At 45.3% G+C, this 23408-nt stretch overlaps 1 protein-coding gene across 1 annotated transcript; it reads left to right on the top strand.

The window, feature by feature from the left end:
- The first annotated feature begins 2512 nt into the window (after positions 1–2512).
- LOC141171855 (uncharacterized) lies at positions 2513–23198 on the top strand. The gene is made up of 7 exons (XM_073655484.1): positions 2513–2567; positions 15382–15531; positions 15661–15762; positions 15836–15959; positions 16043–16140; positions 16339–16429; positions 21321–23198. The coding sequence occupies exons 2-7, from the start codon at positions 15454–15456 to the stop codon at positions 22487–22489; spliced, it is 1662 nt and encodes a 553-aa protein (XP_073511585.1). The 5' UTR covers positions 2513–2567; positions 15382–15453; the 3' UTR covers positions 22490–23198.
- Positions 23199–23408: the final 210 nt, after the last annotated feature.

Below are 23408 nucleotides of genomic sequence, written 5' to 3'. Positions count from 1 at the left end.
TACACCTCGTACACACACGACTCCGCTCCGTACACCTTGTACACACGGCTCCGCTCTGCACACCTCGTACATGCGTGGCTCCTCTCCGTACACCTCACACACACGCGGCTCCGTACACCTCGTACACACGCGACTCCACTCCGAATGCCTCGTACACACGTGCGGCTCCGCACCGTATACCTCGTACACGCGCGGCTCCGCTACGTACACCTCATACACACGGCTCAGCCCCGTACACGAGCGGCTCCGCTCCGTACACCTCTTACACATACAGCTCCGCTACGTACACCTCGTACACACGGCTCCGCTCCGTACACCTCGTACACGCGCAGCTCCGCTCTGTACACCTCGTACACGCGCAGCTCCGCTCCGTACACCTCGTACACGCGCGGCTCCACTCCGTACACCTCGTACACACGCGGCTCCGCTCTGTACACCTCACGCGCGGCTCCGCTCCGTTCACCTCGTACACGCGCGGCTCCGCTCCGTACACCTCGTACACGCGCGGCTCCGCTCCGTACACCTCGTACACGCGCGGATCCGCTCCGTACATCTCGTACACACGTGCGGCTCCGCACCGTACACCTCGTACACGCGCGGCTCCGCTCCTTACACCTCGTACACACGGCTCCGCTTCGTACACACGGCTCCGCCCCGTACACGAGCGGCTCCGCTCCGTACACCTCTTACACATACGGCTCTGCTACGCACACCTCGTACACACGGCTCCGCTCCGTACACCTCGTACACGCGCGGCTCCGCTCTGTACACCTCACGCGCGGATCCGCTCCGTACACACGTGCGGCTCCGCACCGTACACCTCGTACACGCGCGGCTCCTCTCCTTACACCTCGTACACACGGCTCCGCTCTGTACACCTCTTACACATACGGCTCCGCTCCGTAAACCTCATACACACGGCTCCGCTCCGTACACCTCGTACACGCGCGGCTCCGCTCCGTACACCTCGTACACGCGCGGCTCCACTCCGTACACCTCGTACACGCGCGGCTCCGCTCCGTACACCTCGTACACGCGCGGCTCCGTTGCGTACACCGCGTACACTCGCGGCTCCGCCCAGTACACCGCGTACACTCGCGGCTCCGCCCAGTACACCTCGTACACGCGCGGCTCCGCCCCGTACACCTCGTACACGCGCGGCTCCGCTCCTTACACCTCGTACATGCGCGGCTCCGCTCCTTACACCTCGTACACGCGCGGCTCTGCTCCGTACACCTCGTACATGCGCGGCTCCGCTCCGTAGACCTCACACGCGGCTCCGCTCCGTACACCTCGTACACGCGCGGCTCCGCTCCGTACGCCTCGTACACGCGCGGCTCCGCTCCGTACGCCTCGTACACGCGCGGCTCCGCTCCGTATGCCTCGTACACGCGCGGCTCCGCTCTGTACACCTCACGCGCGGCTCCGCTCAGTACACCTCGTACACGCGCGGCTCCGCTCCGTACACCTCGTACACGCGCGGCTCCGCTCTGTACACCTCGTACACGCGCGGCTCCGCTCCTTACACCTTGTACACGCACGGATTCGCTCCGTACACCTCGTACACGCGCGGCTCCGCTCCGTAGACCTCACACGCGGCTCCGCTCCGTACACCTCGTACACGCGCGTCTCCGCCCCGTACGCCTCGTACACGCGTTACTCCGCTCCGTACGCCTCGTACACGCGTGGCTCCGCTCCGTACGCCTCGTACACGCGTTACTCCGCTCCATACGCCTCGTACACGCGCGGCTCCGCTCCGTACGCCTCGTGGCTCCGCTCCGTACGCCTCGTACACGCGCAGCTCCGCTCCGTACGCCTCGTACACGCGCGGCTCCGCTCCGTACGCCTCTTACACGCGCGGTTCCGCTCCGTACGCCTCGTACACGCGCGGCTCTGCTCCGTACGCCTCGTACACACGCGTCTCTGCTCCGTACGCCTCGTACACGCGCGGCTCTGCTCCGTACACCTCGTACACACGCGGCTCTGCTCCGTACACACGCGGCTCTGCTCCGTACACCTCGTACACACACGGCTCCGCTCCATACGCCTTGTACACACGCGGCTCTGCTCCGTACACCTCGTACACACACGGCTCCGCTCCATACGCCTTGTACACACGCGGCTGTGCTCCGTACACCTCGTACACACACGGCTCCGCTCCATACGCCTTGTACACACGCGGCTCCGCTCCGTACACCTCGTACACACACGGCTCCGCTCCGTACACCTCGTACACACGCTACTCTGCTCCGTACACCTCTTACACACATGGCTCTGCTCCGTACGCCTCGTACACACACGGCTCTGCTCCGTACGCCTCGTACACACACGGCTCTGCTCCGTACACCTCGTACATGCGCGGCTCTGCTACATCCACACTGTAAACCCCTCCTGACCCCACACATAAACTTCAGCTCATCCAGCACCATGACAACCAGCACAGCAGAGTCCTGCATCCACTGAGGCCCCTGATCATGTGACCCCTGACTCCTCCCCTCCTGTGACCTCATCACAGGTCCTGTGCGCACACAACAGCCATATCTGTGGTGGCGGCTCTGCAGGTGGAGGTATGTGGAGACCCCATTACTGGGCGCAGGGGGCATTAACCCCTTCAGCACGGAGGTTCTTTTGGGGTCTTGTGTTGCCCCTTTATAAGAATCCTAAGGTTTCTGTTCTGTTTCCTGTAATAGATACATACGACCCCACTATGGAGACAGGAAGGGAGGAAACGTATTGTTCTCAGAGTACAGGACCCCCACAGTGTAATGTCCCCATTATGCCCCTTATGCAGGATGTATGATGCCCCCACACAGTGTAATGCCGCCATTATGCCCCTTATGCAGGATGTATGATGCCCCACACAGTGTAATGCCCCCATTATGCCCCTTATGCAGGATGTATGATGCCCCACACAGTGTAATGCCCCCATTATGCCCCTTATGCAGGATGTATGATGCCCCCACACAGTGTAATGCCGCCATTATGCCCCTTATGCAGGATGTATGATGCCCCACACAGTGTAATGCCCCCATTATGCCCCTTATGCAGGATGTATGATGCCCCCACACAGTGTAATGCCCCCATTATGCCCCTTATGCAGGATGTATGATGCCCCCACACAGTGTAATGCCCCTATTATGCCACTTATGCAGTATGTATGATGCCCCACAGTGTAATGCCCCCATTATGCCCCTTATGCAGGATGTATGATGCCCCACAGTGTAATGCCCCCATTATGCCCCTTATGCAGGATGTATGATGCCCCCACACAGTGTAATGCCCCCATTATGCCCCTTATGCAGGATGTATGATGCCCCCACACAGTGTAATGCCCCCATTATGCCACTTATGCAGGATGTATGATGCCCTCACAGTGTAATGCCCCCATTATGCCCCTTATGCAGGATGTATGATGCCCCCACACAGTGTAATGCCCCCATTATGCCCCTTATGCAGGATGTATGATGCCCCCACACAGTGTAATGCCCCCATTATACCCCTTATGCTGTATGTATGATGCCCCACAATGTAATGCCCCCATTATGCCCCTTATGCAGGATGTATGATGCCCCACAGTGTAATGCCCCCATTATGCCCCTTATGCAGGATGTATGATGCCCCACAGTGTAATGCCCCCATTATGCCACTTATGTAGTATGTATGATGCCCCCACACAGTGTAATGCCCCCATTATGCAGGATGTATGATGCCCCACAGTGTAATGCCCCCATTATGCCCCTTATACAGGATGTATGATGCCCCCACACATTGTATTGCCCCTATTATGCCCCTTATGTAGTATGTATGATGCCCCCACACAGCGTAATGCCCCCATTATGCCCCTTATGCAGGATGTATGATGCCCCCACACAGTGTAATACCCCCATTATGCCCCTTATGCAGGATGTATGATGCCCCCCACACAGTGTAATGCCCCCATTATGCCCCTTATGCAGTATGTATGATGCCCCCACACAGTGTAATGCCCCCCATTATGCCCCTTATGCAGAATGTATGTTGCCCCCTCACAGTGTAATGCCCCCATTATGCCCCTTATGCACGATATATGTTGCCCCCACACAGTGTAATGACCCCATTATGCCCCTTATGCAGTATGTATGATACCCCCACACAGTGTAATGCCCCCCATTATGCCCCTTATGCAGAATGTATGTTGCCCCCTCACAGTGTAATGCCCCCATTATGCCCCTTATGCACGATGTATGTTGCCCCCACACAGTGTAATGACCCCATTATGCCCCTTATGTAGTATGTATGATGCCCCCACACAGTGTAATGCCCCCATTATGCCCCTTATGCAGTATGTATGATGCCCCCACACAGTGTAATACCCCCATTATGCCCCTTATGCAGGATGTTTGATGCCCCCCACACAGTGTAATGCCCCCATTATGCCCCTTATGCAGTATGTATAATGCCCCCACACAGTGTAATGCCCCCATTATGCCCCTTATGCAGAATGTATGTTGCCCCCTCACAGTGTAATGCCCCCATTATGCCCCTTATGCACGATGTATGTTGCCCCCACACAGTGTAATGACCCCATTATGCCCCTTATGCAGGATGTATGATGCCCCCACACGGTGTAATGTCCCCATTATGCCTCTTATGCAGTATGTATGATGCCCCCACACAGTGTAATGCCCCCATTATGCCCCTTATGCAGTATGTATGATGCCCCCCACACAGTGTAATGCCCCCATTATGCCCCTTATGCAGGATGCATGATGCCCCCACACAGTGTAATGCCCCCATTATACCCCTTATGCAGGATGTATGATGCCCCCCATAGTGTAATTCCCCCATTATGCCCCTTATGCAGTATGTATGATGCCCCCATTATGCCCCTTATGCAGGATGTATGATGCCTCCCATAGTGTAATTCTCCCATTATGCCCCTTATGCCGGATGTATGATGCCCCCACACAGTGTAATGCCCCCATTATACCCCTTATGCAGGATGTATGATGCCCCACACAGTGTAATTCCCCCATTATGCTCCTTATGCAGGATGTATGATGCCCCCACACAGTGTAATGCCCCTTATGCAGGATGTATGATGCCCCCACGCAGTGTAATGCCCTCATTATGCTCCTTATGCGGGATGTATGATGCCTCCCATAGTGTAATTCTCCCATTATGCCCCTTATACAGGATGTATGATGCCCCCACACAGTGTAATGCCCCCATTATGCCCCTTATGCAGGATGTATGATGCCCCCACACAGTGTAATGCCCCCATTATGCCCCTTATGCAGGATGTATGATGCCCCCCACACAGTGTAATGCCCCCATTATGCTCCTTATGCAGTATGTATGATGCCCCCACACAGTGTAATGCCCCCATTATGCCACTTATGCAAGTTTTATAATGCCCCCACACAGTGTAATGCCCCCATTATGCCCCTTATGTAGGATGTATGTTGCCCCCACACAGTGTGCTGCCTCCATTATGCCCCTTATGCAGGATGTATGTTGCCCCCACACAGTGTAATGCCCCCATTATGCCCCTTATGCAGGATGTATGATGCCCCCACACAGTGTAATGCCCCCATTATGCCCCTTATGCAGGATGTATGTTGCCCTCACACAGTGTAATGCCCCCATTATGCCCCTTATGCAGGATGTATGATGCCCCCACACAGTGGAATGCCCCCAATATGACCCCTTGTGCAGTATGTATGATGCCCCCACACAGTGTAATGCCCCCATTATGCCCCTTATGCAGTATTTATGATACCCCCACACAGTGTAATGCCCCCATTATGCCCCTTATGCAGTATGTATGATGCCCCCACAGTACCGCCTGAGGTCCTGCAGTTGGAGTAATCCCTCTGGAGTTGGTTTTCCCTCTGCCTGCTCCCCTCCATGTATACCCTCGAGCATGTATACATGCATGTAGGGTGGCAGCCGGCCTTACTAGATATCGAGGCTTTGTACAGTAATATACGGCCTGAGGATGGTATCAGAGGAGTAAGACATTTCTTGAAATCGAGATCAGTAGAGTGTAGCAGACATAATGACTTCATGGAAGATTTGTCGGGGAACTCCGCATCAATAGAGTGGGCTTTAGATTTACATCTGAATTTAATTATAATAATAATAATTTTTATTTTTATAGCACCAACATATTCCACATCACTTTTCAATTTTAGGGGGGACTTGTACAGACAATACAGACTTTACAGAATAAGCTTAACTCAGATATTAAAAGGAGTGAGGGTCGCAAGCTTACAGTCTATAAGGAAATAGGGAGACACAAAAGGTAAAATGTACATATATTCTATAATACAGCCTTAATATAGTAAATAGGGTAAGTACATAACACTACATGAACTGGTCGCCAGCCAGTATGTGTACAGTACAGACAGAGGCTAATCAGTGCATGGATGGTATGAACATGATTTTGAAGAAAATTTTAATATGGGCCAAACTGGGACAGTTAGACAAGTGTGTTTAGGCAATATGCCAGTTTAAAGAAATGGGTTTTTACGGCACTCTTAAAACTGTCGGTATTGGGAATTAATCGAATTGTCCTGGGTACTGCATTCCAAAGAATTGGTGCAGCACGCGAGAAATCTTGGATACGGGAGTGGGAGGTTCGTATTACTGAGGATTTTAGTTTAAAGTTATTAGCAGAACGGAGGGCACGAGAAGGGTGGTAGACTGAGACGAGTGAGGAGATGTAGGGGGGTGCTGAAGCATGGAGCGCTTTGTGGGTGAGAGTGATAAGTTTATATTGAACTCTGTATTGGATGGGCAACCAGTGCAATGACTGGCACAGGGAAGAGGCATCGGTGTATCGGTTAGTGAGGAATATGATCCTGGCTGCTGCGTTCAGGATGGATTGGAGAGGGGAGAGTTTAGAAAGAGGGAGACCGATTAGTAAAGAGTTACAATAGTCCAGAGGAGAATGAATAAGAGCTACAGTGAGAGTTTTTACCGAGTCAAAGGTAAGAAAATTTCTGATTCTAGAGAAGTTTTTGAGGTGTAGATGACACGAGCGAGTGATTTGATGTGAGGTGTGAAGACAAGATCTGAATCGAGTATGACCCCAAGACAAACCAGTGAGCTTGTTGCTTGTTACTGGGGAGTAATGGTGGAGCCACAAACTGAAGTGGCAATATTGGGCACAGGTACAGTACAGACCAAAAGTTTGGACACACCTCATTTAGATTTTTCTGTATTTTCATGACTATGAAAATTGTACATTCACACTGAAGGCATCAAAACTATGAATTAACACATGTGGAATTATATACTTAACAAAAAAGTGTGAAACAACTGAAAATATGTCTTATATTCTAGGTTCTTCAAAGTAGCCACCTTTTGCTTTGATGACTGCTTTGCACACTCTTGGCATTCTCTTGATGAGCTTCAAGAGGTAGTCACCGGAAATGGTTTTCACTTCAAAGGTGTGCCCTGTCAGGTTTAATAAGTGGGATTTTTTGCCTTACAAATGGGGTTGGGACCATCAGTTGTGTTGTGCAGAAGTCTGGTGGATACACACCTGATAGTCCTATTGAATAGACTGTTAGAATTTGTATTATGGCAAGAAAAAAGCAGCTAAGTAAAGAAAAACGAGTGGCCATCATTACTTTAAGAAATGAAGGTCAGTCAGTCTGAAAAATTGGGCAACCTTTGAAAGTGTCCCCCAGTGCAATTGCAAAAACCATCAAGTGCTGCAAAGAAACTGGCTCACATGAGGACCGCCACAGGAAAGGAAGACCGAGAGTCACCTCTGCTTCTGAGGATAAGTTTATCCGAGTCACCAGCCTCAGAAATCGCAGGTTAACAGCAGCTCAGATTAGAGACCAGGTCAATGTCACACAGAGTTCTAGCAGCAGACACATCTCTTCAACAACTGTAAAGAGGAGACTTTGTGCAGCAGGCCTTCATGGTAAAATAGCTGCTAGGAAACCACTGCTAAGGACAGGCAACAAGCAGAAGAGACTTGTTTGGGCTAAAGAGCACAAGGAATGGACATTAGACCAGTGTAAATCTGTGCTATGGTCTGATGATTCCAAATTTGAGATCTTTGGTTCCAACCACCGTGTCTTTGTGCGACGCAGAAAAGATGAACGGATGGACTGTACATGCCTGGTTCCCACCGTGAAGCATGGAGGAGGAGGTGTGATGGTGTGGGGGGGCTTTGCTGGTGACACTGTTGGGGATTTATTCAAAATTGAAGGCATACTGAACCAGCATGGCTACCACAGCATCTTGCAGCGCAGCGGCATTCTATTCCATCCGGTTTGCGTTTAGTTGGACCATCATTTCTTTTTCAACAGGACAATGACCCCAAACACATCTCCAGGCTGTATAAGGGCTATTTGACCAAGTAGGAGAGTGATTGGGTGCTACGCCAGATGACCTGTCCTCCACAGTCACCAGACCTGAACCCAATCGAGATGGTTTGGGGTGAGCTGGACCACAGAGTGAAGGCAAAAGGGCCAACAAGTGCTAAACATCTCTGGGAACTCCTTCAAGATTGTTGGAAGACCATTTCCGGTGACTACCTCTTGAAGCTCATCAAGAGAATGCCAAGAGTGTGAAAAGCAGTCATCAAAGCAAAAGGTGGCTACTTTGAAGAACCTAGAATATAAGACATATTTTCAGTTGTTTCACACTTTTTTGTTAAGTATATAATTCCACATGTGTTAATTTATAGTTTTGATGCCTTCAGTGTGAATGTACAATTTTCATAGTCATGAAAATACAGAAAAATCTTTAAATGAGAAGGTGTGTCCAAACTTTTGGTCTGTACTGTAGGTTAGTGGAGGGAGGAAATACGAGTAGTTCAGTTTTTGACAAATTCAATTTTAGATAGAGGGAGGACATAGTGTTAGACACAGCAGAAAGACAATCACTGGTGTTTTGTAATAAGTCAGGGGTGATGTTTGGAGAAGAGGTGTATGATTGGGTGTCATCAGCATAGAGATGGTTCTTAAAACCGAATCTGCTGATTGTCCCATAGGAGCGATGTATAAGGAGAAAAGAAGGGTGCCTAGTACTGATCATTGAGGAACCCCGACAATAAGGGCAAGGAGAGAGGAGGAGGAGCCGGCAAAAGACACAGTGAAGGAGAGGTCAGAGAGATAGGAGGAGAACCAAGAGAGAAGGGTGTCCTTGAGGCCGATAGTGCTTAGCATAGTGAGGACGAGCTGGTGATCCATAGTGTCGAATGATGCAGAGAGATCTGGGAGAATCAGCATGGAGTAGTGACCATTTGATTTGGCTGTTAGTAGATCATTAGAGACTTTAGTGAGGGCAGTTTCAGTAGAATGTAAAGAGCGGAAACCAGATTGTAAAGGGTCAAGAAGAGAGTTATCTGAGAGATAGCGGATCAGACGGGAATGGATGAGGCGTTCCAGGAGTTTAGAGATAAAGGGAAGATTGGAGACAGGTCTGTAGTTAGCAGCACAGTTCTCGTCCAGGGATGTTTTTTTTCTTCTTCTTCCGTGACTGGTTCCAAGTCAGAAAATGAGCAAGATGCAGTGTGGGAGGGAGGAGCATGCATTACATTTGAGGATTGGGAGAAAATTTCCCGTCTGATATGGTTAAATTTTTCTTTGAAATAATTGTCCAGATCGTCAGCTCTGAGGTCGGTGGTCGGGCCTTGTGCTGTTTGATTGAGGAGAGAGTGAAACGTGTCAAACAGGCGTTTAGCATTATTGGACCGTGAGATGATGAGTTTATTAAAGTAGGTTTGTTTGGAGAGGTGAAGGGCGGAGTTATAGGTTTTAAGCATAAATTTATAATGGAGGAAATCTTCGGCGAGATTAGATTTTCTCCACAGCCGTTCAGCGCACCTGGAGCACCGCTGGAGAAGACGTGTTTACAGCGTGTTCCAGGGTTGTCCTCATCTGCGCCTAGTTGTTCTCTATGTAGGAGGTGCGGCTTCATCCAGGGCACATTGCAATGTTTCGTTATAATGCTTCAGTGCAGAGTCGGGACATGAGAGGGAGGAGATTGGGGCCAATGATGTTTGCAACGTTTTCATAGATTTCTGGGTGTTAATGGATTGTATATTTCTGTAAGTGTGGAAAGTGGGGGTGTCTTGAGCAGGGGGACAGTTCTTGACAGAGAATGAAAGAAGGTTGTGATCAAAGAGCGGAAGAGGAGCGTTAGTAAAGTCATATATTGAACAGAGCCGGGTGAAGATCAAGTCAAGAGTATTTCCATCATGTGTAGGAGAATTAGCAAGCTGTGAAAGGCTGAAGGAGGAAGCTAGTGATAAAAGATGAGCTGCAGATGGGGAGACGAAATCGCCAATTGGGATGTTAAAGTCTCCCATGATGAGGGTGAGGATGTCATAGCATAGAAAGTTTGGAAGCCAAGTGGCAAAATGATCCACAAACTGACAGGAAGGGCCCAGAGGGCGATACACAACTGCCACTCGCAGGGAGAATGGCCGGTAGAGTCTGACTCTGTGGGCCTCAAAAGAAGGGAAGATAAGTGAGGGTGCTGGGGGGATAACCTGAAAAATACATTTTGTTTAAAGGAGCAGACCAACACCAATTATTACCAGTTGCTGTTCCTGTATGTACTGATCAAGAAAGATTGAAATGGGACCCTAGGGACACTCATCTACCATAAACCTTCAAGCACTAATAAACTATTGAAGTGTGATAACCACCACCCCCATCCCCATACAAAGAGGAAAACCCAAGGGCCAATTTTTACGGTTGAGAAGGTACTGCTCGAATGTCACAGATTTTAATATACAGGCAATAGACCTGAACACCAGATTAAGGGATAAAGGGTACTCATGGTACATTTTCGATTCCGCATCATTGTTTGCAGAAAAATGGGAGAGAGAGACACTCCTCCATACCAATCCAAGAGACCAAGAAGAAGATTGGACTACACGAGTAAGAAAAACTTATGACAATCAGAGTGACTGTATCTTTCATATCCTCAGAAAACACTGGGATATACTTGTGGTCCACCCAGACCTGAGGGTGCTGTGGAATCTACTCCCACAATAACTTTCAGAAAGGGTTGGTCAATTAGGGACCATGCACAGTTTCTATAAAAAACCTGCACCCAAGGGGACTTGGCTAAATAGAAGAATCTGTGGTTTCTTTAGATCTGGAGAATGTTGTACATGTAATTGGATGAGACAATGTAAATCTTTCTCAAGTTCCTCCATGGTTAAAATCTTTTTCCAGTGGGATTATTCCAGCTGTAAAACCTCAGGACTAGTATATATGGCCACATGCACCTGCCCCCTAGAATATGTAGACAAGATTAAGAGGGTGTCTAGAAGGAGAGTAGGGGAACATTTGGGCGATATACGCCATGGTCGGGAGATCCCATTAGTGAGACACATGAACAGTGCACATCGAGGTGAACCCGGAGACCTCTCCTTTTGTATCATTGAGGTGGTTAAACCCAATGTGAGAGGAGGTGATCACAATAGATGTGTCCTCTGAAAGGAAAGTGAGTGGATTGTTAGACTGGATTCTCGAGCCCATAAGGGACTCAATGAGCAAATTTCCTATGCCTGTTTTGTGTGAATACAGCCCCATTCTGGATTATATTTTTCGATTTTATGCTCTACCCATTGCTAGTCAGTTCCCTGTGAATGGGGTTTACATATGTTGTACTTCACCGAGATATCTGAGCTTCTATATCAGAATTATTACTTATCAATTATATTCCACTTATATTATTTCGTCATTAACAAGTGTGGTGATCCTTGTGTATCTCTAATTGTGCAATAGAGGTCAAGTTTGACCATTTAGGAATACACTGTGGGCCACCATCCCATAATTTTTGTAGTGATAAAGTAGATCTACATGCCTATTACATGATGGGAGGATGTGCAGTACTTGTTTTTAGTCTTCCATGATGCTGATCTCAGAGATAGGATTTTTCTATGTTGGTGGTATGCAATCCAATACCATATGCAATCCGGCGTGAAACGCATGCTTCCGGACATGCGCATGCGCAGATAGGAGACCGTGGTGCACTCCGGCATGGAACGCACATGTCCGGGCACGTTTGAGCTTTCTGCCGCCCGTTGTTTTGTGCTGGATTGTGGGGCGTTCTTGAGAATTTATTTTTGTTCCATCTGTCTTTAGTTGATCCCACTGATGCATCAGATAAGTCCTCAGAGAATTATAATTAGAGGAACCCATGGACACATTAGGATTTGTGAGGCTGACCTCCGCTCTCCTCTATTTCCTTTGAATTTATTGTGTGACCTGTATTTCAGAACAGTAGCTCCTGGTTTGTTTCATTTCCATGTGTAAATTGAATTTGACTCGTAGTCTTTGATATCTCTCTCAAACGTAGTGATTTTGATGTCTGAGATAGCATCCTCCAGACTTTGTAAATTCTTTTGCATATTTTGTTTGAGCTTTGGATCCAAAAAGGCTTCTACACCAGGCGGAATAAGCAAGAAACAAGTATCAAACGCAATGTAACTTGATTATCCTATAAGGGGTTTTTTAAATGTGGCCATGCACCCTGTAAAGCATGCAACTATGTTAATAAAACCAACACATTTGAAGAAAACCTAACGGTACACCAATTTCCAATACTCAATTTCATCAATTGTAACACTATAGGGGGTCATTTATTTAATAGAGTGTATAGAGAGTTAACTACAATACGTGGGATGCACGTCAGATCCGCTAAAAAAATGTATTAGAAGACATTAATCTATTAAGATATTTGGCAGTCGGCACCACACAATCTAAATCACTGAAATATGATACGGGGGGCAATGGTAACTGTGCAACAAAGCACATAAAGAAGTAGGTAGAGAAAAGCTTGCACAGTGAGATAATGCACATCCAAAAATAATAAGAATTACTACAAATAATAAATAAAATAGCAACTTTATTTCATGTAGGGACACACAAGTGGTTAAAAAACATATGACCCCTGACGAAGCTACTGTAGTAGCGATACACGTAGGGCATAGATACCTATGGAGGGAGTCCACTGCAGAGAGGTAAGCCCTACGCGTATCGCTACTACAGTAGCTTCGTCAGGGGCTGTATTTCTCTTGCTGATCAAAAAGGTCATAGTATTTGTATAACCCTGAATGCTGAATTCTATTCGTTTGGAAGCAATCATGTTTACTGTGCTAATGACAAATTGTACTAAGTCAGCTGAAAGTTTATTTACAACAGCCCCTGTGATACCAACTATGTAAATAGATTAGCTCAAACAATGATAGGTGATACCTGCACCTTTACCTGGGCTTTATGACCTTACAGAGATGTAAATATAAACAGGGGTGTCTGTAGTGCTGTAGACAGAATGCAATTTGGGACAGAGAATCACAGAACATCAGAAGGACTTTGGAAGGAGAATGGGAGACATCTTTCAGGAAAGTAGATGGATTGCATGGCATCTAAAGAGACACAGATTTGTATTCTACATGATTCTAGTCTAAGGGTATCAGATCTGCTCCATTAACCATCAGAGAGACCATGGATACTTTTGGGAAGTCCAGGAGAGGACGAAAAAGTCACTTGGCCCCATGGATATGCTGTTTTGGTGTTGCTAGGAGGGACCCACCGGTCGTCTGGTCCCATGGAAACTGTCGGAGAGGCCAGGATGGGACCATCGGGTCTCCTGGTCTTGTACCTCGATGGACGGTTGACTTCCTAAGCTTGCTGCTACCTTCTCTCTGTGGGGGCCAGCCAGAAGCGGAGGGCCACTGGTTGAGGCAGTTGGCCCTGGAAGTCTCCAAAATCGCAGCTGTTCTATCCCAGGCGGGCGGAGATGGAAGGATGAGACTGTGTAATGTACCATCTTGGGTATTTGCTGGACTGTTCTGTATGTTTAATGTCCACTTTGTGGTTCAATAAAGTATTGCCACTCTGTTTTACCCTCACCCTATGTTGTTTGAGTAGCGTTACGCCCACAGAAGAACCCGGGTCTTCACAGTCCCTGACCAGGGCGGCTCATGCTGTATTCTTCAGACAAGGTGCATTAAATAAACAGTGAGCTGACCTCCCTCTCCATTTTCTCATTATATGCATGTTTTCCTTACAGTGACAAATATTTATTTTTGCTAAAACTGTGATATTTTCACTTTAAAACTTTTTTAAACCTTTTTTATAAACTTTTTAAAATAACTCTCATTAGTGCGATCATACAACACAGAAGCCTTTGATTGCTCAGGTGATGCACTGTACTACTGTAGTGCCGTGTATTATCACTGCCTGTCAGTGTAATACTAACTGCCCCATACACATGAGATAAGTGTTGGCTGAACGATCATTTGGCAGACGGCTATCTCTCCAGACTCCCCCCATACTCAAATATTCCAGCTTTCCTGTGGTTTGTATGACTGACTGCATCTGTAGGGAGGTCACCAAATACATTATATAGTCTACCAAAATCAGTGCTTCCATGTAACTTTAGTCTAATGTTTATGGAGGCATTAAAAAGTAAGTTATGGAACTCTGCCTCTGGCCCGGCCTAATAGACTTTTGTACATTACAGGCCCAGTACTTGAGGGACGAGGGCATTCAGCTGAACTCTGTCACACCTTCTTAGATGCCATGTTTGCTTTTTGCAGGAGCAAGTGGTTAAACTGCCAGGGATTTTATTGCAGCCGCACCTGTGCCATCCCTGAGGTGTACATCTATGTTCTGGTGCCCAAAGGAGTTCATAACATGTTAAAATATTACAAAATGTGTCTTCTGCTTTTTGCATGTTTTTTCTTTTTACAAGAATTGTTGGTGCAAATTTTCTTTTGAAACATTTTAATATCTGCTTTTTTTCTTGTAATATAGGAAAGCCTAAGGCTAGAAATAAAACCCATAATACACTGTACATGTAGACTTTAGTATCAAATAATTTCTGTCCATGGCATTTGTGCAAACAAAACAGCTTTTATAAAAGCCTCAAACTTCTGTGTGTGAATCAGACCTGAGATCTAACTTAATAGAAGATTACAGTTCAGGGAAGACGGGAAACATTCATACAGACGGCCAGTGGTGATGTAGTCAGTGACGGACTGTCTCCATATATGGTTTTAGATCCGTAGTAGAAGATGTTTCCTCATCATGAAGTAGTTATTTCTCATGTCACGTGAAATAAATATCTCCTGCAGTATTGCTAATTCCAATTCTAGTGACGGAAAATGAGACGAGAATTAGCGTTATGGAAGGTGAGTCTATGAGAAACGTATTCAGCTGCAGACTTTGAGGAAGAAATTGCTTGTTGTCTGTGGCCTAAAATAAGTAGGTTTTATTACTAGATTTAAAGAAAAAACTAAAAACTGTGAAATAATAAATCTCCTCATATGTTTCCCTTATTGTCTCCAGTAATTGTATTATTACACAGGATTTTTATGATGTTACATCGGCTAATCTTCTTCTCGTTCAGGTCTCTACAATACCGGATCCTCTCAGTGAAGATCGTCTATATAAGAAAATTTTCTTGATTTACCTATCAAAGATGGATATGGACAGAGACAAGATGGTGGAGAGGATATTACACCTCACCCTAGAGATCCTCTTCTGGCTTACTGGAGAGGTGAGAGATTCTGATGACGTCACATTACATCATTCTTATCTATGGGAATAACAGATGGACAGAACTGGAGAGGTGAGGACTCTGGAAATGTCTGTAGTGAGATTTATTAAGCTGTCTCTCCATAACCAGAGATTAATCACGGAGCCTCCACCTCACCCCCTGATACATGAGGACATCAATGACCAGGTCCTAGAACTCGCCTACAAGATGATTGAGCTTCTGACTGGAGAGGTGACACTGCTGGGACATTATACAGTAACGCTATGGAGGGATCGGGGGATGACGGTATCATTGTATGTGTCAGGTTCCTATAAGGTGTCAGGATGTCACCGTCTATTTCTCCATGGAGGAGTGGGAGTATTTAGAAGGACACAAAGCCCTGTACAGGGACATCATGATGGAGGTTCCCCAGCCCCTCACATCACCAGGTAATAGACAGAACTAAATACACACGGCCTATAATTATCTGTATGTAAAAAATGAATTCAGTCCCCGTATGTGTTTCCTCTAGATCTATCCAGTAAGAGGACAACACCAGAGAGATGTCCCCGTCCTCTTCTTCCACAGGACTGTAAACAAGAAGATCCCAATGTTCCTCAGGATCATCAGGTAGATGGAGAGAAGTTGTCATGAGATCTCCCCTATGATGTGTAGATGGCTGTGAAGGTCTTGTGCTCAGTCTTGTTTTATCCACCAGTATTATATGGTTTATACTTGTGTAATGAGAACGTTGGAGATGGCAGGATTAGAGCTGATCATACATGTGACTTCTCCATCTGTCTGTGACTTTTATAATATTTGTTTCAGGGTGAAGATCTGACCCATATTAATACTACAGAGACATATGTGAGGGGTGATGAGCGGTATAAGGAGGAGATTCCTACATATGACTACCCTGGTGAGTAGTGACCACTAAATGCAGAGAAGTCACAGATTCTTCTCAGTCACCGGCTGTGGCTGCTTTATCGGTGGTGTAGTCCGGCCGTATCGCAATCGTGTGATCACCATTTTGCCGCTAGACCAAAACATTCTCCTCCGTCCGAAAATATTCAATTTACTTTGTGTAATTGTGAAAGATCTTTTCCGTAGAATGTACAACCTGGAGGATCCACCTCCACCTACCCCCTGGGATTAGTAGACGCTGACCTTTACCTGCCCAGGCCTGTAAACTGCAAAGCCAAATGACAGCGTACGTAGAAAGTGCTGACAAGTGAGAAAATCACTTGAAGAAAAATATTATAATGAGCCTGTAAGAGAAAGCGGAGGGTAATGATGCTGTTGGCTTCCTAGATCCCTGATATCTTATTGGATGAATCTACCTTCTCTCCCTTCTGTGCTGCTGAATGTGCTCGTATGGTCCCTACAAGACCAGGTCCAGTCTTTCTGGCCAAACTTCACTTTTTTGATCGATAACATTAAATGTGCAGTGAGGGCCAATTGTGAATTTCTGTACAATAACAGAGTTTCTCTTTATCCTGACTTTTCAACTTCTTTTAAAACCAACTAACTTCAGGCTGGATTGCGATAACCTACACAAAAAATATTACACCTGTGCCATGATATATCTCTAAGCTGTGCGTGGCTGATGGCTGTAATATACATCTATTCACGCCTGCAGGAGATGTGGTGGCATGGCTCGAGCCCTGGTTTCATGGATTCACTCCACGTCATAAATAGTGTCGAGTGAATTTGTTTGGCATTTCAAATTCTGGTTTGTGTTCGGGGTTCCGGCTTGTTTGCGCACATCTGCGTGACAGCGTGGCAAATCAGGGATGTTCGTGGGTGGAGCCGATTTTTTGGTGCGAACTAGCCGAAACCCCGAACACGAACCCGAATTTGAAATGCCAAACAAATTCACTCAACACTAATCAAAAATTACATTATATTTTCAATCCTAAGAAATTCTGATTCCTGCACAATCTCTCCTGAAATGGGGGCACTAACACTTTCTCTACTCTTCTGGTCAGGACTCGTCATAGAATCATAGAATGGTAGAGTTAGAAGGGACCTCCTGTGTCATCTGGTCCAACCCCCTGCTCAAAGCAGGATTCACTAAATCATCTCAGACAGATGTCTGTCCAGCCTCTGTTTGAAGATGTCCATTGAAGGGGAACTCACCACCTCTCGTGGCAGCCTGTTCCACTCATTAATCACCCTAACTGTCAAAAAGTTTTTTCTAATATCTAATCTGTGTCTCCTCCCATTTAGTTTCATCCCATTGCTTCTAGTCTTTCCTTGTGCAAATGAGAATAAAGATGATCCTTCTACAATGTGACAGCCCTTGACATATTTGTAGACAGCTATTAAGTCTCCTCTCAGTCTTCTTTTTTGCAAGCTAAACATTCCCAAATCCTGCAACCGTTCCTCATAGGACATAGTTTGCAGACCAGTCACCATTCTGGTCGCTCTTCTCTGAACTTGCTCCAGTTTGTCTATGCCTAAAATGTGGTGCCCAAAACTGTACACATTATTCCAGATGAGGTCTGACCAAAGAGGAGTAAAGACCGATAATGACTTCACGTGATCTAGACTGTATGCTTCTGTTAATACATCCCAGAATTGTATTTGCCTTTTTTGCTGCTGCATCACACTGTTGACTCATGTTCAGTCTATGATCTATTAGTATACCTAAGTCTTTTTCACATGTACTGTTGCTTAGCTCTATTCCTCCCATTCTGTATATGCTTTTTTCATTTTTATTGCCCAGATGTAGTACTTTGCATTTTTCCCTGTTAAAAACCATTCTGTTGTTTGCTGCCCACTGCTCCAGTTTATTTAGGTCATTTTGAATCCTCTCTCTCTCTTCTCTAGTATTAGCTATCCCTCCTAGCTTTGTGTCATCAGTGAATTTAATCAGTTTACCCTCAATTCCTTCATCTAAATCATTGATAAAGATGTTGAACAATACAGGTCCCAGGACGGAGCCCTGTGGTACCCCACTTGAGACATTCATCCAGCTGGATGTGAAGCCATTTACAACCACCCTTTGAGTCCGATCACTAAGCCAGTTATGAATCCACCTAACAGTTGCCTGGTCCATTGCATACTTGGTCATTTTTTCAATAAGGATGGTGTGAGACACTTTGTCAAATGCTTTGCTGAAGTCAAGATATACTATATCTACAGCATTTCCCTGATCCACCCAGTCAGTGATTCTGTCATAGAAGGAAATTAAGTTAGTCTGACATGACTTGTTAGTTACAAACCCATGCTGACTCTGGTTAATCACTTCATTCTTATCCATGTACTTACATACATGTTGTTTAATAATTTGTTCAAAGATCTTTCCTGGTATAGAAGTCAGACTCACCGGCCTATAGTTCCCTGGGTCCACCTTCTTCCCATTTTTGAAGATAGGAACAACATTTGCTCTTCTCCAGTCTTCTGGGACTTCTCCTGTTCTCCAAGAATTTTCAAAGATTATGGAGAGTGGTTCTAAAATTTCTTCTACGATCTCCTTCAGTACTCTGTGGTGTAATTCATCTGGACCTGGAGACTTGAACTCATTTATGTTAGCTAAATATTCCCTCACAATCTTTCTGTTTACAGATAACTTGGATTCTTCTATTCCTTTGAAAGGACAGTGAAGATCAGTTGATGTTACATTTTCTTTCTGAGAGAAAACAGATGCAAAATAGGAATTAAAAAGTTCGGCCTTCTCAACATCCTCTCTTACCATTTCTCCATTTTCATCCTGTAAAAATCCTATAGCATCTTTAACTTTTCTTTTTACTTTTGACATACCCCCAAAATTCTTTTTTATTGCTTTTGACATCTCTTGCAAGCCTTAATTCATTGTCAGCTTTAGCTAACCTGATATGTGCCCTGCAGGATCTGCAGACTGCATTATAATCTTCTTTAGATATGCCTCCCTCTTTCCATTTAATAAACATTTCTTTCTTTCTTTTTAGCATGTGTTTAAGTTCTGTGTTCATCCATCCTGGTTTCCTTAAATGCTTCCCATTCTTCCTACTTTTCGGGATTGTTAACGATTGTGCTTTGAGAATCTCATTTTTAAAAATTTCCCATCCTTCCTGGACATTTTTGTCCTTAAGGACATCCAGCCATTGGATCCCTCCTATTCTCTTTCTGAGTCTCTAAAAATCTGCCTTTCTAAAATCTAACCTTGAAGTTTGAGTCTTCACATGTCTTCCTCCTCTAGTTATCCAAAATTCTATAATAGCATGATCGCTGCCTCCTAGGGTCCCAGCCACCTTTACCTCCTCAACCATCATACCTCCAATGGTCCACCATAAATGAGTGCATCTCCAGTTTAATGTTGGATTTCTCCCTTCATACATACGTTGTTGTTGGGGATGTTACATGTTTATATATTCTTTCTTTTTTTTACAAGTTCATTCTGTATGATAGTCTGATTGTGGTGGGATCGGCCGGCCTCACTTAGGTGAGTCTGTAACTCCCTGGTAGTCTTTCAAAAAGATCTCCATTGCCTCTTCCAAATGCCCAAGATCTAAATTTAAGACACCTCAGCTCTGCAGTATTGTAAAAAGTTCCCTTTAAATGTTTAGTATTTCTTCAAGAAACTCATCTGACAGAAAATATTGGCCCTTAGTTTAGATAGATAGTTAGTTTAGATTGCCAAGAGCCACCGAGCCCCAGACTCTAATTACCCCAGAGAGGTTTCTCCACTAGTTACTCATTTTTCTTTGATGGAGACTGTTGAGTTTGATCATTTCAGTAGATGTTTTATTGTCTATACTCACAGTTTTTGACTTCAGTAATCCTCTGATTTAACCCCTTCCCGCAGACAGTTTTTTGTTCCTAATCGGCCCCATTTTTCAAATCTGACGTGTGTCACTTTATGAGGTGATAATTTTGGAATTCTTCACAAAGGATAATAGGAGACAAATGGACCTTACAAATTATTTTCCAACTTCTCCTGAATCCGACAATCCCCTATATACGGTTGTACACTACTGTCTGGGCACATGGCAGGTTAAGAAGGGAAGGAGCGCCATTTAGCTATTAGGAATGCAGATCTTGCTGGAATACTTCGCAGACACAATGTATTGGGGGCACTGTTCATGGTCATCTGGCAGCTCAAAAGATGGCCACCATGAGCAGGCTTGTCACTATCTACCCTGTTTACAGATTTCACAAATTACTTTGCTCATCTCCCTTTAACCCCTTTACATGGATCTGGACTTACACAGAGACCCCTAGGCTTGGGCCACGGTGTTACCTGCTATTCTGTGGAGTGAGATGGGAAGAAGAATAGTCAGGTAGCCGGATCAGAACCAGGAGGGCAGAGAAAGTACAAAATCAGAAGACACAAGAGTAGTCCGTAAACGGGCCGGGGTCACAACCGGAAACAAATACACAAGCCGGGAGCTGAGCACAGAGGACTGGACCAGAGGAGAACAAGGCTGGATCTGGCAGCTTCCGGCAATATGCTTCCAGCTTTAGTAGGGTGCGGTGCTTTCCAAATGGCTGAAGCAGGGAGCAGATTAATCCAGCTGGACAGCACACACACCCATACTGCCAGACTGGATGGTATTACTGGTCCCAGGCACCCTAATGTTAGTGGCTGGACAGAGCCTACACCTTTTACTCCATATTTGGGAGGCAGAATGAACAAACAGTTGAACACCACGCTCCACTGGTTCATTCTATGAGGTTTTCTATTAGATGGTCGTTGTCCTGGTGAATAAGTGAATTTTTTTTATATAACCTGCCTTTATTTACAGACAGTTTAAGTAGAAATGTTCAAAAATATAAAATTCAAGGATTTTTAAAAAAAAAAAAAAAATTGGTTTTATTCTTGGCAGATGACTGTACCCGGAGATCAGAGGGACAGCTGACATCTTCAATTTTCAAATCAGACAGTTTTCAGATCCCACAGGATACAGTTGAAGTGAATGACATTTCCCCAGATATACCATCATCCCTTCACAGCAAAGATCTGTCATCTGATCCTATGAAACAGGTCCTGTCTTCTGATTCATTACCGAGTACTAAGGAAAATCATAGTCACAAAATAAGCATTAAAAAACAAACTGCTCCTAATGCAAAGAAGCCATTTTCACATTCAGAATATAGAAATAGTTTTCCTCTCAAAAAGTCTTTTCTTAAACATCAAAAAATTCACACAGTGAAGAATAAATTTTCTTGCTCCAAGTGTCGGAGATGTTTTAATCAGAAATCACATCTTGTTAGGCATGAGATAACTCACACAGGAGAGAAGCCATTTTCCTGTTCAGAATGTGGGAAATGTTTTATACAGAAAACAAATCTTATCGCACATCAGAGAACTCACACAGGGGAGAAGCCTTTTCCATGTTCAGAATGTGGAAAATGTTTTGCAAAGAAATCAAATCTTATCACACATCAGAGAACTCACACAGGGGAGAAGCCTTTTCCATGTTCAGAATGTGGAAAATGTTTTAACCGGAAATCATATCTTATCAAACATCAGAGAACTCACACAGGGGACAAGCCTTTTCCATGTTCAGATTGTGGGAAATGTTTTGCAAAGAAATCAAATCGTATCACACATCAGAGAACTCACACAGGGGAGAAGCCTTTTCCATGTTCAGAATGTGGAAAATGTTTTACCGCGAAATCATCTCTTATCAAACATCAGAGAACTCACACAGGGGAGAAGCCTTTTCCATGTTCAGAATGTGGGAAATGTTTTACACAGAACTCAACTCTTATCACACATCAGAGAACTCACACAGGGGAGAAGCCTTTTCCATGTTCAGTATGTGGGAAATGTTTTACAGACAAATCAACTCTTATCAAACATCAGAGAACCCACACAGGGGCGAAGCCTTTTTCATGTTCAGATTGTGGGAAATGTTTTATCCAGAAAGCGCATCTTGATAACCACCGGAGAACCCACACAGGGGGAGAATGCTGCAACTACACACAACTAGTCTCTGTACAGACAAGAAAGGCCCTAGCTGCACAACTAAAAACGCCACCACAGACCTAACTCCCTAATAAGCTGTTGAGGAGTTTCTCATACCTCCTGAGGAACCAGAGGGGAGGCTGCAACACACTGTCAACTAGGGGAAAGTAAAGTATGAAGACCCATGACCTAGGACGCAAACCCAGCTTTCTGACACTAGGCACTAAATTGTGACCCAAAATCCTTTGCTAATCTTCAGATTTCATGATGTCTTGCACACAGTCAAGGCACCTAGTGCCAGAGGCAGCAAAACAACCCCAAAACACCTTTGAACCTCCACCATATTTGACTGTATGGGTTGTAAATTTATTGATTATGCTGCGCACCTTGGACAAAGGAACATGCGGATCCCTAAAAATGGACTTATAACCTTGAAATTGTTGATAATTTTCAACAATTTTGGTTCTCAAATCCTCAGACAGTTCTCTTCTCCTTTTTCTGTTTTCTCCATGCTTAGTGTGGCACACATATGCACACAATGCAAAGATTGAATCAACTTCTCCTGTATTGTCTGTATAAGTCCCCACTAAAATTTGTAAAGTGCTGCGGAATATGTTGGCGCTATAAAAAAATAAACATTATTATTATTATAACTTCTCCCTTTTTTATCTAGTTTTAGTTGTGATTTTCATATTGCCCACACCTGTTACTTGCCACAATTGCGTTTGAACAAGCTTCACATGCTTGAAACAAAGTCCTTTACCCACAATTTTGGCAAGGTGCCAACAATTTTGTCCGGCCTATTTTGTGTGAAATTATGTTCAATTTGCCTTTTTTTCTCTGTTTTCTTGTGTTATTCCAATACACGCAAAGGAAATAAACGTGTATAACAAAACATGTAATTGCAATAATTTTCTGAGAGAATTACTTCATTTTCTGAAACAATTTCAAGGGATCCAACACTTTTCACCATGACTTGTTTTTGTTGCCTTTTTAATTTGTT

The sequence above is a fragment of the Phyllobates terribilis genome, unplaced genomic scaffold, assembly GCF_046119375.1.
Source record: "Phyllobates terribilis strain yellow unplaced genomic scaffold, ASM4611937v1 Scaffold_12__6_contigs__length_324123572, whole genome shotgun sequence".
NCBI lineage: Eukaryota > Metazoa > Chordata > Amphibia > Anura > Dendrobatidae > Phyllobates > Phyllobates terribilis.
This window is presented reverse-complemented; position numbering and strand designations above follow the sequence as displayed.

Coding starts and splice junctions, on each gene's coding strand:
- LOC141171855 (XM_073655484.1), top strand. CDS start 15,454: ATGGATATGGACAGAGACAAGATGGTGGAGAGGATATTACACCTCACC. Junction 15,763..15,835: donor TTGAGCTTCTGACTGGAGAG/GTGACACTGCTG, acceptor TGTATGTGTCAG/GTTCCTATAAGGTGTCAGGA. Junction 16,430..21,320: donor TCCTACATATGACTACCCTG/GTGAGTAGTGAC, acceptor TATTCTTGGCAG/ATGACTGTACCCGGAGATCA.